The sequence below is a fragment of the Mytilus trossulus genome, chromosome 6 (genome assembly GCF_036588685.1).
Source record: "Mytilus trossulus isolate FHL-02 chromosome 6, PNRI_Mtr1.1.1.hap1, whole genome shotgun sequence".
NCBI lineage: Eukaryota > Metazoa > Mollusca > Bivalvia > Mytilida > Mytilidae > Mytilus > Mytilus trossulus.
The window spans coordinates 88,143,520-88,160,748 of NC_086378.1; the positions used below are offsets into that span (position 1 = coordinate 88,143,520).

The 17,229-nt window shown below is 32.2% G+C and overlaps 1 protein-coding gene across 3 annotated transcripts; it reads right to left on the reverse strand.

The window, feature by feature from the left end:
* Positions 1 to 785: 785 nt before the first annotated feature.
* On the reverse strand, positions 786 to 10,304 carry LOC134723853 (dehydrogenase/reductase SDR family member 1-like). Of its 3 annotated transcripts, none has more exons than XM_063587396.1 (10): positions 10,117 to 10,201; positions 8,844 to 8,964; positions 7,062 to 7,126; positions 6,216 to 6,359; positions 5,594 to 5,673; positions 5,084 to 5,216; positions 3,160 to 3,315; positions 2,581 to 2,665; positions 1,859 to 1,939; positions 786 to 1,168 (listed from the first exon to the last, which is right to left on the reverse strand). In XM_063587396.1, the coding sequence occupies exons 2-10, from the start codon at positions 8,953 to 8,955 to the stop codon at positions 1,032 to 1,034; spliced, it is 993 nt and encodes a 330-aa protein (XP_063443466.1). In that variant the 5' UTR covers positions 8,956 to 8,964; positions 10,117 to 10,201; the 3' UTR covers positions 786 to 1,031. The 3 variants fall into 3 exon arrangements, with proteins under 3 accessions (XP_063443466.1, XP_063443463.1, XP_063443464.1); XM_063587393.1 differs by lacking the exon at positions 10,117 to 10,201 and adding an exon at positions 9,763 to 9,968; XM_063587394.1 differs by lacking the exon at positions 10,117 to 10,201 and adding an exon at positions 10,224 to 10,304 and having other exon boundaries at positions 787 to 1,168.
* Between the last annotated feature and the right edge of the window lie 6,925 nt (positions 10,305 to 17,229).

Consider the following 17,229-nt stretch of genomic DNA (forward strand, 5'->3'; position numbering starts at 1 on the left):
TAAATTTATTACACGATGTTGACGACGGCCCCCCTATTCAGACTGTTTTACCACTTATGTATGTTTGTTTTGAATGTAATATAAATTCATGCGACTGGCAAATAAATGAGAGATTTAGCTAGCCATAAAAACAGGTTTAATCCACCATTTTCTACATAAGAAAATGCATGTACCAATTCAGGAATATGACATTTGTTATCCACTTGTTTGATGTGTTTGAGCTTTAAATTTTGCCATTTCATTTAGGTCTTTCCATTCAGAATTTTACTCAGAGCTCAGTATTTTTGTGAATTTACTTTATTTTTCATAAAAGGTCAGCTTTGCCTGAAGGAGTTGAAATAAAAATTTATAAATTTACAAAGACAATTGGAGAACGGTTTGTAATAAATAATGTCAGTACCGAAGTATTGATTTCTAAGATATAGATGAGACACTCGGGTACTGATACAACTGGCCTCACGGTCATAAAACTTTCGAGCATGATTTTTGTACTCAAACTCGAAAATCAACCAATCAAATTGCTGGATTTCATGTTTTGGGCATGACTTTTGTGCTCAGAGCACTGAGCAAAGCAGGTACGGAATGTGTTTACACCGACATAAGATTTATAATCCTGGTACCTTTGATAACTATTAATGACCGTATAAAAATTATTTTTAAACTTCATTCAATCTAAAAAAAATTTACAATTTATGTCAACAAGGTATTGTCTAAATTGGGAGCATGTATGTTTTTTCAATAGAAATAGTAAATCATGATATCGCAGCTGACTTTTAGATTCATTGAATGATGTTAAAAACTCGTTTCATCTGGATTTTTCAGTTGTCCAATGAGTAAATGAAAATCCATTATATGGCAGCATATATGCATCGCTAAAATCTTTTAAACTTCAGTACAGCATACTTTGCTTTGCTGTATAAAATATCTGTCGGTATATGTACTAATAAGGTTAGCACATGAATGTAAATAACAAAACATTAAAAATATCTTATCGTTCATGGCACGAGCATGAGAGGAATGCAGGATGCCTACTAAAACTTGTTTCCAGATAAAGCTAACATCCATTTTGGAAGAAAGATAAAGTTTGGAACTATATTAGCCAGCCATCTTGTCTTTGGGTTCATTTGCATAAGTGTGCTCAGCTGTCTGATATTCATCGGTTCTCTTCCTAAAAACAGTGAGTAATATACATAAATACAATGAGATACTTAACAAAAACATGACATACGAATTTTCATTATGTAGATACTCCTTGCATTTTCATAGTAATATTTAGATTTTGGCAAAAGCTTGATAAAATATGAACTTCATTGGTTTTTTGTTTTTTTAAATTTCAGAATCAAAAATAAAAATTTCTTATTTTAACTTTATTATAAAAAGACGCAATAAAATCATGACATTATTAAGCTATACTTTGGTGTTATCATTCTAGATTGGGTTCCTTCAGTTATTTTAGAGTCTCGTTGAGAAGGAATAATAGGTCGATAAGTCATAATGAATCAATACCTTATTTAGCATATTAATCTATTGCAATAAAAAATCATAATATCTATTAAAATTTGTAGATTTAGCTAACGAAGTCCTTATATTAGTATAAAGTAACATTCGTTTATAGTGGAATATAGTTTTAACGTTGATTCAGCTACAATTAAAAATTGCTTGCAGGTCCCTCTCTGTGATTACCATTAGATAACGCTGGTTCATTTCCCAATCAATCTATTATCAAGAGAAGAAAATTAATTCGATTTCCATTCATAGTCTTTTTAAAAAATGATGAACGGTTCTTCAGAGAAACAAATACGTAAAAGATCAGGACATTTAATTTTGAAAACAGGTGAATGAATATTATAACCATTACCATCTATATCCTTGAATCCATATTCATATCCTAGGTCTGCAGTCATTAAGATTTTACCCGATTTTTTCATTATGTTTGAATCTGAAAACAAATTGATACTTTGGTTAAATAAGGTCTAAGTTTTGATGTATTTTTTTTAAAAGTGTACATAACCAGAAACAGCTCAATGCGGTTCAAAAACCATGTTTATATTTTTGGTAGATATACCTTTTATTCTAATCAAAATAATCATTGCATTTGAAAGTATATACCATAGTACTCTTGACATATAAATGTATGATATTTTGAAGGGGAAAAACCTGACATATTATGAACTAGAGAACAAACACGCTTGTGGGGTGAAGGTGTTTAATGCCGGTAGACACCGTGTTTTGTCTTTTAAAAAGCAATCGCATTTCTAATGTGTTGTGCTGTAATATTTGAGGTAAAATTCAGTAAAAGGCGGTCACTGAAGGTATAGACTATAGCAGGATATTTTGTAAAAGGTTTTAAATGATTCGACATTCTACGCAAATTGCTTATAATCCGTTTGAAAATAAAATACAACGACAGATTTGTGTTCACAATAAAGCAATCAAAAAAAAAAATTAATTGGTAAATCATCAACCATGTTTCAAGGGTTCATGCGACTATCTTTTCTGAAAAAAATAATTTTGAAGTGGTATTTTGGTGAAAAAGTTTATTATTGTATATTAACAAAGACTATAAAACACTCAACTTACCCGTAGCTAAAGCTACAACTGCTTTTCCTTCATACTCAGTGCTTAGTGCTATGCTATAGATTAGAGAACAGTCAAGATTGGGCTCCTAATTAAAGAAAACAATTCTAGTAATACAACTTTTAGTCAAACATTGCTATTATAACTAAGCCTTTAATACATGTACGAATTAAAATTAAAGGGAATAGTGCCCATATTTTGGAATTGGATTTGGATAAAAGTTAACAGAAGGCACAGCAACAAAAAAAGTTTTGTAAAAGAAAAATTGAAGCAGACTATTCTGAAATAAAGAGACAAAGTTTAAATTAAAAATTCCAATACAGGGTACATTATTTAATGCGATGAGCTGAGAACATGTCCTCAAAACATTATATATACAATTGGTTTTAAATATCATGACAATGTGATACCTACATTTTTATCATGCATGCTGGTGAATATTTGTTTTATAAAATAAATTTTATAGATTGGTATCACCAAAATTTGAAATAATGGTAGTGGAAATCTTCAAATATAACATGTCGTGAGACTGTTTTTCCCTTTCGAGCGACACGATATCCAACATTGTAATACTATACCTACATTTTCAGCTCGTCCCGCATTAAAAAATTCATCAGCTGTTTGTGTTTTAACCATATGTGTAAAGAATTCTGTCCGTACTGCACCAGGCCATAAACTGACGAAAGCAACGTTACTAGCTCTCAATTCAATAGCACAATCCACAGCCATTCTGTCCAACTAAAAAAGGTGCACATTATGTCACTATAGCGATACAACTTCTACTCAAAATAATAGCTTTCAGGTCGTGGTACCTTTTAAGAGAATGCATTGACATAGAAACGAAATGTGAATGGACTTTATCTACATTTCTATTTATCTATATCAACTCTCTACACCATTTGTTATAACACAATAAAGAAACATGTATATTGATAGCTGTATGCAGTCTGGTTATTTATTAGGGTCTATAACAGAGTAATTTCTACCTCACGAATAGATTGCCTTAGCTGTATTTGGCAAAACCTTTAGGAATGTTTGGTCCTCAATGCTCTTCAACTTTTAACTTTATTTGGCCTTTTAACATTTTTTGATTCGAGCGTCACTGGTGAGTCTTTTGTAGACGAAACGCGCGTCTGGCGTAAATATAAGGTTTAAATCCTGGTATCTATGATGAGTTTATTTCTGTATTCCTTAATTTTTCATTATTTTATCATTTTTTATTCATTTCCGCATTTATTCTCTATTCTGTATATCTAGACACATTATATTTCTTAATTTTGTACACTTATTTTGATCTATACGTTATTTGAATCCCTTTTTTCTCAATTTTTTATTTCTTAGTTCGTAATTACATTACATGTTAACCCCTTCGAGACCCTCATTTTAACTTGTCTGATATGTCACTGTTGTATACTCATGGTCAAATTTCAAATTTGGCATGAACAGGTTCAATTTGACGGGTTAGAGGGGATGACAGGAACACATTTTCTTGCTATACATACTTCTGGTGTACTGACATAAGATACCCATAGCTTTTAGTTGAATGACGTGCAATAACATTATTTGGGGACATGTTGTAAAAGTTTCAAACAGATTGACGATATATAAAATCATAATCAGCGTTTCCCCTGGGTCAATTATTTTTTTTCGCCACCTCTTTCGCCAAAACAATATATTTTTCGCCACTTTATTATTTTTTTCGCCAAATATATTTTTCCTTTAAAATTTTCTTTTTTTCCAGCCAAACCCCCCCCCCCCCCCCCAAAAAAAAATAAAAATAAAAATAAGAAGTGTTTTTTTACAACAAAACGAAGAATCTTATTACTTGGAATTGATCCCTCGTGTAAGGTGTAGTCATTAAATTGAAGGGTTACTCTCATGCCAATCTTTTAAATAGATTTCTTCATAACGACAGTTTTCTTTTCTAGACCATCGTAAATAAGTAATATGCTTGAAACACCTGTGTTACTGAAACGACTTTGTAGTACCCACTCAAATCAATGATCTATATGAAAGTTAAATGATAAAGTTTAAAATCAGAGACCTTTCTAGCTTTTGAACATTTTTCGTCATAACATAAATTTTCTTTTCAAAAGAAGGAGAGGAAGCGTAAATTTTGCTTCAAACACGTGCGTCGCAAAGCGGTAAATAAATCCCTTTTGAGACATGTGACAGAAGCCATTTAACCATATCATTTTGTCATATCATACAATCAACACCTTTATTAATTAGTCCTTTGATGTCAATAGCTATAAATGCAATCAGCTGATTATTGATTTTCTGTAGAAATCTTAACGAGTTCAAGGTGAATTCCGAGTATTGTCTGATCGGTAAAGTCAGAGAAACCCGAAAAAAGTAAACAAACAAGATGGCTGAAAATAAATCGTTATATATATTTCTTTCGCCAAATTCTTTCGCCAATGACCGCCAGCGGAAACCCTGATCATAATGCTGAAATGGGTTCGTTGTCAGAAAAAGTTAGAAAACGAAGGAAACATTTACTCACAGCCTCTTTCCCTACACCGTATGGAACACTAAAGGTGTAATGAAGTCCTCCCATTGACGATATATTAACAATCAGCCCCTTCTTCCTTGCTGTCATCAGTTTCGCTGCATGCACGGAACACATGTAGTGATTCCTATACAAAAACACAATCTTTTGTCAACTGTTAAAAGACCTAGTATAATATAAGGTAACGATAGAAACGCAAACTATGTTTTTCAATTGTTCAAAACATATTTTCTGTTTTTGCTAAATAAAAATGTGCCTGCTTTCGATTTAATCATCACAACTCGAAATATCGAATACGTGGAAACAAAACGTTTAAAGCTAAATGTAAATGTATCACAAAGCAAATTATAAGCCTTTACTGTCACAGATATTTTGAAGTTAACACTATTGCTATACAGTTGTTTAATTTTCAGAAGACAGTATAAATATGCATAAAATTTATCATGAGAATGAATATATGGCAGCATGTATAACTATTGGTGAACTTACTATTGGTGAACTCACCTGAGTCCAACGTTGTTAACAGCATCCCACATTGTTATAGGTTGCTCCCAAAATGGCTGCCCCATATTCTCTTTTAAACCCTGTCGTATATCATAACGAGCTGAGTTCATTTGTTCATTTCACACAAAATATTTAACTGGATATACAAATTTCTCATGAATTAAACGATATTGTTAGTATTCATGACCCATAAAATAAGAAGCCGTCATTTCCATTTCTATATGCATTCAGTGAAAAGAAAAAAGGAACGAAAGTTGCTTAAAGTTATATCAATTTATCAATTATACCAAGGGATGATGAAAAGTAAATGGAAAGTTTGGAAACCACAATTTTTCAATACGTTCTTTTAATGTTCGAACCAGCAATGACTAAATAGAATATTTAGCTACGACGGAATTGTAGAACTTTCATACAAGGGTACAGTATATAGGATAGCCAAAATCAATGTTGACCTACATTGAGCTTTTATCATATTTGTGCAAATCTACCATCAAATCACCTTCTACAACACAATTCGTGTTTTTAATGAGAATATCTTGTTTGCATTAATAATAATAATAATATCGGATAATCAACACAGTAAGAGCAACAAAGCAACACGCAGTAACTTAAATGAACATACCTCAGTAGTATTGAATGCATTGTTTACCAGGACATCTAGCCTGCCATCTTGTTCCCTCGATATACGACCAAACAATGCTTCGATGTCACTGTCTTTTGAATGATCACACTGTACAGGAATACATGTTCCTCCTCTTTTCTCTATCTATAATTTCAAGGAAGTAACACATTAATATTGTCTCACTTTCTAAATTCCACTTGACTACTCTTTTACGGGGTAAAAAGATAACATATTTTACTTATAAAAGTTAGTGACCATGTAAATAATAAATAATTCAATAACACTTTTTACACTGGAGGTACTATAGGGCAATCTTTAAGACACAATCTAAAACCAATAGAGTTCAGTTAACTTTATCAAACAAACCTGCTTTCTTAATACTTCAGAATGTACAATATGGTACAATAATATTCAATAACATATTTTCAAGTTGTTATACAAGATCCATGTAAATTGAATAAGAGAACTTGAAGATGAATTATAAAAGGTTATCAATTTGAAACTTTACAAAGATCTTTGAATATTTCATTCATACTGATGATTCAGTGGTTGTTCCTGTTGCTGTCTGCTATATTGGTTTTTTGTTCTTTGTTTTAGCTTAAATAAAGCATAAAGTTTCTCATTTTGTTATGCCGTTGCCGAAACCATCATGTACCGTAAATGTGTTGTTCCTTGCCGAAGACAAGATGATGACCTATACCTAGTAACATTATTGTCCTTATGTTTCTGGTGGTCTCATTGGCAATATTCCAAATATGCTCATTCATATTTTTTAGATGTAAAAAACAGATAACATCAATAAACTAATTATTACAATTAGCTAGTTGCTTCCTATATATTACTTAACTCATTTGCAGTGTCTGTCAATGAACCTCCAATAGGATCATCCTTATCTGCAGTCAGTGTCCTGCCTATAATATAATAAGACGATTGTATAACAACTCTCATATTCCCGACTTTCAAGCATTTTCTCATGTTGAAAATGGTGGATTAAATTTAAATTCATCACTGCAACAAGTGTTTTAGAACTATATATTAGATGATATGAAGTTGGTTATAACAACTTTTTATTTTAGTTTGAGGAATATATTACTCAAAAGAGTTTTGTAGAAATATTAACACTAAGAATAAAATCAGTGATAACGTCATTATGAAGCATCATGCAAACAAAAATTCATCAGGCAACAACTACTTTTAAGAAAAAGGGTGCATATTACTTTACAGAGGCGTACAGGATAATTTGTATATCGATTGGTAACGGTAGTTTGCAATTAATCGAGGTAGATAATGGCCTAGATTGGTATTGTCCGGTTTGATTCTTCGAAAGAATTCATTACCTTTCGTTTCTGAAGGTATTAACCTCTGCTTTTTCTAGCCGTTTATGACGTCTTTACACTAAATTCATTGGATCTTGGATGCGTACTGATTGATTATTTTGATGCATGATTTTTTTTTGTTTGTTGATTTTAGTTTTGAATAAGCTGCCAATACCTGCAAGTACTCTCAGAGCTGAACTTGATGTCTTTTTGTTGTTGGGATGTACAAGTACCCGATCACGTTCACGTGATTTCGTTACATATATTTCTATTTGTATCCATCTGATGAGTTAAGCTTTTTCCAACTGATTTTTATAGTTCGTTCTTATGTTGTATTGTTCCAACAATGTCCCAGTTTAGGAAAGAGTTGGGATACTACTAACATGTGTAACACCAGCGCATCATATCTATGTATGTGCCTGTCCCAAGTAAGGAATCTGTTATTCAGTGGGTTCCGTTTGTTTTTCGTTCATTTTTTTCGAAACATTCGGTTATCATTTCTTTCGTTTGAATTGTTTTACACTTGTGAGTTAGGGGCCTTTTATATCTGACTATGCGGTTTAGGCTTTGCTTATTGTTGAATGCTCTACGTTGACCTATAGCTGCTATTTCTGTGTCGTCTGGTCTGATCTCTCGTGTAGAGTTGTCTCAATGGCAATCATTCCACATCTGTCCTTCATGGATATATTGATATACAAGCGTTTTGTCTACAATTCTTATTTAAATACATTATATGAATGATGGGCTGGAAAACTAAGGATTTTCTTGTCTCAGGAATAGTGCTTGGGGCCAAATTGAGCACTGATCGAACCTTCTTTTGAAGGTTTAATATTTCCTGTTACAAAACGTTTCGAAACACTAAGGATTTTCTTATCCCAGGACTAGATTACCTTAGCCGTTTTTGGCACAACTGTTTTGAATTTTTCAACTTTGTACTTGTTTGGCTTTATAACTTTTTTAATATGAGCGTCACTGATGAGTCTTATGTATACGAAACGCGCGTCTGGCTTTCTCATTTATAATCCTGGTACTTTTGATAACTATTCGAACTTTCTTTTATTGCAAGACTTTATGTAATCTCCTGCATGCAGATATAATGGTTTTGCATAGCACCAAACTTACCTGTTATGTATACAATAACATCAGCTTGTCCTAGCTGTAGTCCTATACCTTTACCGATTCCACGTGTTGCTCTTTTTACAATACATTGTACTCACCAGTTATGTAGACTGTTGCACCAGCTTGTCCTAGCTGTTACGCTATACCTTTACCGATTCCCCGTGTTACTCCTGTCAATTTACAATGTACTCACCAGTTATGTAGGCTGTTGCACCAGCTTGTCCTAGTTGAAGAGCTATCCCTTTACCAATACCTCTTGTTGCTCCTGTAACTAAACACACTTTTCCAGACAAAGATTTTGACATTTTCTTTCACTGGAAATGAAATATAAAAAAGTCAAATCACAAGAAAAAAAAAGTCCGCGTTAAATTCAAAAAGGAAAGTCCCTTATCAAATGGCAAAATCAAAAGCTCAAACACATAACAAATGTCATATTTCAGACCTGGTACAGTCGTTCTCTTTTTAAGAAAATGGTGGATTTAATCTGTTTTTAAAGCTAGCTAAACCCCTTGCTTGTATGACAGTATCATAAAATTGCTTTTCACAGCGATGTTTGAACAAATTAAACATAAAATAACTGACAAGTATGTTAAAAATAGAGGTACAGCAGTTAACATTGTATTATATTCTTAATCACTTAAAAACAAAAATATATGTAGCAAAGAGGCACAACACGGCATAAAGACCATCATATAAGCAAAATTCAAAGACAAGAAATTAACCATAGCACAATAACACAATTACGAGATATTCAATCACATAGCCACGTCATACATGTATCAAAGAAAGACATAAAAAGGCATGAAAAATATTTCATTTGCAGAGTGATGTTTTTATTTGTGTTTTTTTGTCTGTGGAGTATTAAATATTTGATATAAACTCAAACCACGTGATCATGGTGAATGAAACAGTCAAAAGGTACATGATGATGATGTTCTGGATGGGGTTTACAGAACAAACAAAAATGGGCAAAACATTTAAAATTGTAGAAATAATTTGGTGCTTAAAAATAGAAAATTCGAAAATACACCATATAAAAAATTGGCATAATACAATTAAAGAATATAGGGATGATATTCTGTAATTTTTGTGCTATTTTCACATTTCCTTACCGGTGTGAGAAAAGTTTCTCCTCACTAGTAAACAATCCGTTCTCGTCAAATGATTGGTCGAAATTTAATTGTGACGTTATATTTTCCTATTTCCTTCTGAAATTTTCTTACAGTGACGTCATAAAAAAGGCGACCATGCCTGATAACGTCACATAAAAAGTCCATAAATTTCCTCAATTCTTTGACAAGGAAAGATAAAAATCATTAGAGAAACAGATTTCATCACTGTAACTCGTGTATAACGATATTTCTCCACTCTCAACAGTTAAATTTAATTATTGAAAAATCTCGGCAAGCCCCGTACTTTAAATATTAAAATTTCGTTGCAGTTGTGGAAGCAATAGTTATCCCTACCTGACCCTCGTTAATGTATTGTTAGCAGAAATTCGAAAAGGTAGCCATTCATTTTAACTGTTGTGTATATTGATAATCATGATATATTAAGTGTATTATTTACTTACCACTATGTGAGAATTTTAGATAATTGACATATGTATAATCAAGTATGTACGTCCTATCGTCTACAGTCTACTGCTGTTTATTATGGAACGCCATGACTGCCTCATGTTAATGATCAGCATTATATTCAGTGCTCAAAACATTATATGCAGTGCTCAGATCATTATATAAAGTGCTCACAACATTATGTTAAGTGCTCACAACATTATATTAAGTGCTCACAACATTATATTAAGTGCTCACAACATTAAATGCAGTGCTCACACCATTATATGCAGTGCTCACAACACTATATGCAGTGCTCTAACCATTATCTGCAGTGCTCACAACATTATGTTAAGTGCAAACAACATTATATTAAGTGCTCACAACATTATATTAAGTGCTCACAACATTATATTAAGTGCTCACAACATCATACGCAGTGGTCCAAACATTATATGCAGTGGTCCAAACATTATATGCAGTGGTCACAACATTATATGAAGTGGTCACAACAGTATATGAAGTGCTAACAACATTATATGAAGTGCTCACAACATTACATGAAGTGCTCACAACATTATACGTTTTTGTTGTATGATGAGATTGATGTATGATGAGATCATTCGGTAAACATCGTTTTTTTTGCGGAAATTACCGAATCAATAATTGGTAAATTACGGTAAATTAATGCCCAGCAAACAAATTTAAACAGTTATTATTATATCTGTTATTATTAAGTATACAATATTTAAAACTGATTGAAATAAGTAAATTAAGAAGTATGATCAATTTAACAAAAAATTATTCCACACCAGGACATTTAAAACTTATTTTGAGGATCAGTTTCACCATATTCACAACTTAATATGTATATATTTAAATGTTTATTAAATTGCTTCGCCGAACGCAGTTGGATACGACCGCAGAGGTCCAACCCTGAACCGTTCGGACAAAAATGGACACACTATTCACGGTTGATTCAGGTCTGAATTTTGAATGTAATTAAATATTTGACACATAATAGGTTTCTGACACAGAATAACTGTAGTCAAAGAACTAAAAATTGGTTATATAATTTAAATTTATACTTAATATTTTGCTTTTGCACAACGCTGTTGCGAATTGTCCCACCCCCTCCAAAAATTAAAAAAATACCCTCCTTTTTTGTTGTTTTGTGCAATGTACTATGCTGTTGAATACTGACCCAACCTCAAGAAAAGGAAAATATATCCCCCACTTTTTTTCTTTTTAATTTCTGAAATCTGATTTTGGAAAAAAAATCTTTACACATAATTTTAAAGCAGTGTAAGGAAGGTAATCAAACATGTCTGGATTACCTCAATATATTTGGATTACCTTCCTTACACTGGTTTCAAATTGTCTTAATTGACCATTAACCAAGAAACCCTTGTTTTTCCCTCTTTTTTGCCTCTAATTCCTAAACGGTTTAAGCCATAACACCTCCCCCACCTCCCCCACCTACCCCTCAGAGCAACATAAATAATAATCATCTCTGTTGTAGTTTGGAAACTTGTGGTATAATTTCAGAGAGCCTGACTCATACACTTAATGACTGGAAACTACAAAAATGTTTATTTCGACCCCCTTTTTGGCCCCTAATTCCTAAACAGTTAGGACCATTAACCCCCACCCCCCAAATCAATTCCAACCTTTCTTTATTGGTTATAAACCTTGTGTTAAAATTTAATTGATTTCTATTTACTCATACAAAAGTTATTATCCAGAAAACATCTGTCTTCGGCTGCCGACGACGATGTGATATTTTTTTTTTGCAGTCGTATTAAACATGTAGATTTATTCACATATAATTTGCATTTCTGAATAATGAATATATTCAGATTACTCGGCATTGTAATTAAAATATGTTATGACCTAATTTTCCTTCGATATTTCATTAAATAAACTTTTTATTATTTAACTTACATTTTGCCATTCGTATTTCTTACGACGAAAAGAACTACTTCAATCATTCACCTCTTAGTTTCATCTTTTCCTTACTTATTTCAACCAGTTTTAAATATTGTATACTGACTTATGATAAAATGACTTTAATAACTTTTTAAATTTGTTTGCTGGGCATTACCGTAATTTACCAATTATTGATTCGGTGATTTCCGCAAAAAAACGAAGTTTACCGAATGATCTCATCATACATCAATCTCATTTACAACAAAAAACGTATAATGTTGTGAGCACTTCATATAATGTTTTGACCACTTCATATAATGTTGTGACCACTTCATATAATGTTGTGACCACTACATATAATGTTTAGACCACTGCGTATAATGTTGTGAGCACTTTATATTATGTTGTGAGCACTTAATATAATGTTGTGAGCACTTAATATAATGTGAGCACTGCATATAATGGTGTGAGCACTGCATATAATGGTGTGAGCACTGCATATAATGCTGATCATTAACATAAGGCAGTCATGGTGTTCCATAGTTTATAGTTTATCTTTATCTTAAATATTATTCAAGATTATAACCGAGTACTGATTTTTTTTCATAAGATAACCAATTTTGTAGCGGCAACATAACAATGAGTTCTTTGGTTTGTCTTATAATTTCAGGGCTGACCTTTTAAACATTTTTACCCCATTCCAGATTGCTCTAACAGTTTTAGTTTATGAGATATAAGCCAAAATATGCATTTGACCTGTAGGTTCTATTTTTTACCATGGCGGCCTTTTTTGTCAATTGATCAAAAATTCAATATAATTCATAAACAAGATTCCTACAGGAAAATTAGTTAATGGTTAATAAAATCATAAGGTAAAATAGTTTCAGAGGAGAAGATTTTTAAATGGAAGCAAACTTTATTTACAAATTTAGTAAAATTGTTTATAAAGGGTAAAAATTCCTCAAGGGGTCAATGAACAATTTTTGTCATGTCGAATTATTTGTAGATCTCACTTTGAATTGTCATTGATATGGTTATATTTATCAATTTACTGTTTACAAATTTTTGAATTTTTTGAAATACTAAGGCTTTTCTACCTCAGGCATAGATTACCGTAGTTGTATTTGGCAAAACTTTTAGGAATTTTGGTCCTCAATGCTCTTCAACTTCGTACTTTATTTGGCCTTTTTAACTTTTTGGGATTTGAGCGTCACTGATAAGTCTTTTGTAGACGTAACGCGCGTCCTGGCGTATATACTAAATTTAGTCCAGGTATCTATGATGAGTTTATTTTTGCTTAACATTATTGCTGTCTACAGTTTCTATCACTATCTCTAATAACATTTAACATAATAACAAAACAACTGCAAAGTTTTCCTAACTACCAATTAAGGGGCAGCAACCAAACAATGGTTTGTTTGATTTGTGAGAAAATTTCATGACTGGTAGAAATTGACCTGTTTAACATTTTAACTTGTGTCAGATTTGCTCTTAATGCTTTAGCTTTTAGGATGTTAGCAAAACACTGCATTTTACCCCTGTATTTTAGTTTTGGTCGTGGCGGCCATGTTTGGTGATGGATCAAAACTTTGGATACAATTCATAAACTAAATACCCTAAAGAACATTCTTTAAAAATTTGAAGGTATTTGGCCTAAAAGTTTGAGAAGAGAAGATTTTTTAAACAGTTAACGCCGACGGATGGCAGATTACTTAAGTGGCAGTAACCCGACAATGATTTGTTTGATTTGTCTGAAAATTTCAGGGCTGGTAGATCTTGACATGTTTAACATTTTTACGCGAGTCAGATTTGCTCTTAATGCTTTAATGACATAAGCCAAAAACTGCATTTCCCCCTATGTTCTTTTTTAGCAATGACGGCCAAGTTTGTTGACAGATCAAAATTTTGAATACTATTTATAAACAAGACACCATAAGAAGCTTTTAAGGAATTTTGACCTGTAGTTTCAAAGGAGAATATTTTTTGAATAGTTTACAACGAAAGACGACGACGGACTAAAAACTAGGATTATTGACATTAGTATATCGATTATAAAAAATTATGATGATTGATGTTAGTAAATCGACAAACCAGGATTGTTGACATCAGAAATTCTATTTTACAAACTTTGATTATTGTCTATTGTTACGTTATAGTTCGTTTCTGTGTGTGTTACGTTTCTGTGTTATTTCTCTGTTGTGCCGTAGTTCTCTTATAAATGTATTTGATACGTTTCCCTCAGTTTTAGTTTGAAACCCGGATTTGGTTTTGTTCTCTATAGATTTATGTATTTTGAACAGCGGTATACTACTGTTGCCTTTATTGACATTAGTGAATCGAATAGACAAACAAGGAAGTCAACAGAACAATCCAGTTTGTCATTTAATAGCATTTAATATACACAGTCAACTGTCCTGTACAATATCAGGAATATGGTAGTTGTTATCTAATTTTCCGTTTCAATGCATGTTGGCGATTGTTTATGTTTCCGAGTGACTTCAGTGTTTATGTTGTTCCGTTTGTCCTCTTTTAGTCAATGTGTTTCCCCCGGTTTTACTTTGCTACCCGGATATGTTTTTCTCAATCGATTAAACAAACTTTTAAACAGCGTTAAACTTCTGTTGCCTTTATTCATATTGAATTCTACTACAAAAAATTATGATGATGTTAAAAATGTCAACTCATCACTCTTACTGTTAACGTTTGATATTCAAATTATGAAAGTCTCATCTGTGACGTTATACGAGTCCACTAGCCTTAAAAGAAAGAGGGGCAAAAGATTCGAGAGGGTCATTCAAACTCATATATCGAAAATAAATTGACAACGCAATGGCTTAAAGAAGAACTTTCTGTTCTTTCTTTCGCTTATTTTTTACGAAAAATTGACACTGAACAACAAAATAAACTTTTAAAAACAGAAAAAAATTTACAGTATGTGAAAGACAAATAACTGAGTGGATCTTATTCATTATCTTTATTGTTAGTGAAAAAAATGAGGTTTACAGATAACGCTAATTTGGAGAAAATTCAGATTATACTCCCATAATCGAGAGCGGACACCGATATAACGGAAATAATAGAGTATCATTGACTAAAGAGTATTAAGTTCATCTATTTGTTTACATAAAATATACAGATACTTCTAAACTTTTATATATTGACTAAGTACGTGCTAGAGAAACTAGCATTTAATCATTGTAAGTAAAAATTCAAATGACAAGTTGAATCGGTGATGTCATCATTGACCATAAAACATATGAAATGTACGACAAAAACTTAACTTATTTAAACCCTTAGATAACAACTTACAATTAAGCAGCAGTCCCCCCCCCCCTTTTTTTTAACAGAAAACATGAAATGAAACTCCAGCTCTGTGATATTGGAATATCGTATAAACTGGGGGAAATAAATTGCCCAAGCTTGCATTGCAGGTTCTTTGCAACAAAGTAATTGAAAGTTTAAATTGGGAAAAGTGAAATCATCGCGTTTGTCGTAATGATAAAACGTACTTTAAACAGATATATCATGTTAAGGAGGGGTATTTGCGAAAAACACCAGTCGAGAGAATGTTAAATTTCACGAGCCGTAAGGCGAGGGAATTTCATTTTCAAGACTGGTATTTTTCGCAAATACCCCTCAAGAACATGATATATCTGTTTAATTACACCGAATGTTAATGTTCAAAATTGCATTGATGATCGTGACGTTACAAGCGTCCAGTCGGATAGAGTTTTTTTTTGGCAAATACCACGGCAGAGAGGGTAAAAAAGGCATATCCTTTTGGCAAATACCCCGGCGGCGTTAAAAAAAATAACGATATTCATTTGATAACAATGGATTGGCGAAAAATACACTGGCTATCAACCAATCAAAAACCAGGATTCTTACATAAGGTGTAATTATAAATAAAACACGCTGATTCAAACAAAAATGTTCTCTACAATCAATATTTTAAATATACTTGAGTGGCATCTTACTTTTTACGTTTTGAAGGCGTGTTTTCCAACAAATAATCGGCATTATTATGGAAACCAACTGTGCCCCTCTTCTTGTCGACTTGTTCCCTTATTCACACTATGATTATACCTGCTAAAAAGACTAAAACGATATTTACCTCGCAAAGGTCTAATCCTTTTTTTATAATAGTTATATGTTACCAATAATTGATTATTTTTGCACCATATGGGGTTTTACCGCAAATTGTAACATTAAGCGGATTTATATACTATTAAAGCGCACAGCAAGATTAATTTTGAATAAGCCTTTTGATTATCCATCAATATCTATGTTTAAAGAACTTAATTGGATGACCATGTATACCCGGATAAAAGATTTTCAAGCCATTTTAATGTTTAAATGTATGAATGGACTAGCGCCTGATTATCTTACAAGTAAATTTACTGCGTGCAGTGATCTATATAGTTATTCTCTTAGGTCAACAACATCTGGACATCTTCATGTACCAAGGTCAAAGTCTGAATACTTCAAAAAGCCTTTTCAATATTCTGGTCTAATCACTTGGAATAATTTGCCAAATGATAAAAAGGATATAAGACATTTAGAAAGCTTTAAGATGAAATGTGCTAATCTCTTTATCATAAAACAAAATGAGTAGACAAACTTTTTTAGGACATTCTTGCCATGCTAGTTCTACAGTCTGTTTTCATGCTTGTGTATATATATATATATATATATTGTAATTGTGTACATATTTATTTGTTATTGTTCTTTATGCATTGTTATATAATTATTCATTTTAATGTGTGAAGGCCTTGTGTGAGATTAACAATTGTATGTTAAATGAGTTACATTCGTTAAATAAAGAATTTATCATTATTATTATTACACTAGGCTGACATGAGGATAAAACAGAAACATATAAGACTGCCTCATGTCTCGACTTACTTTCAAAATTTGGTGACTATGTTGAACGGTTCTATCTCATTGAACTAGATAAAGGGTACAACAGATACAATTAAGTTTGCCTCATATCTTGACTTACATCTAGATATTGACAATGAGAGGCGATTGAAAACAAAACTTTACGACAAAAGAGATGATATCAGCGTCCCAATTCTGAACTTTCCATTTCTA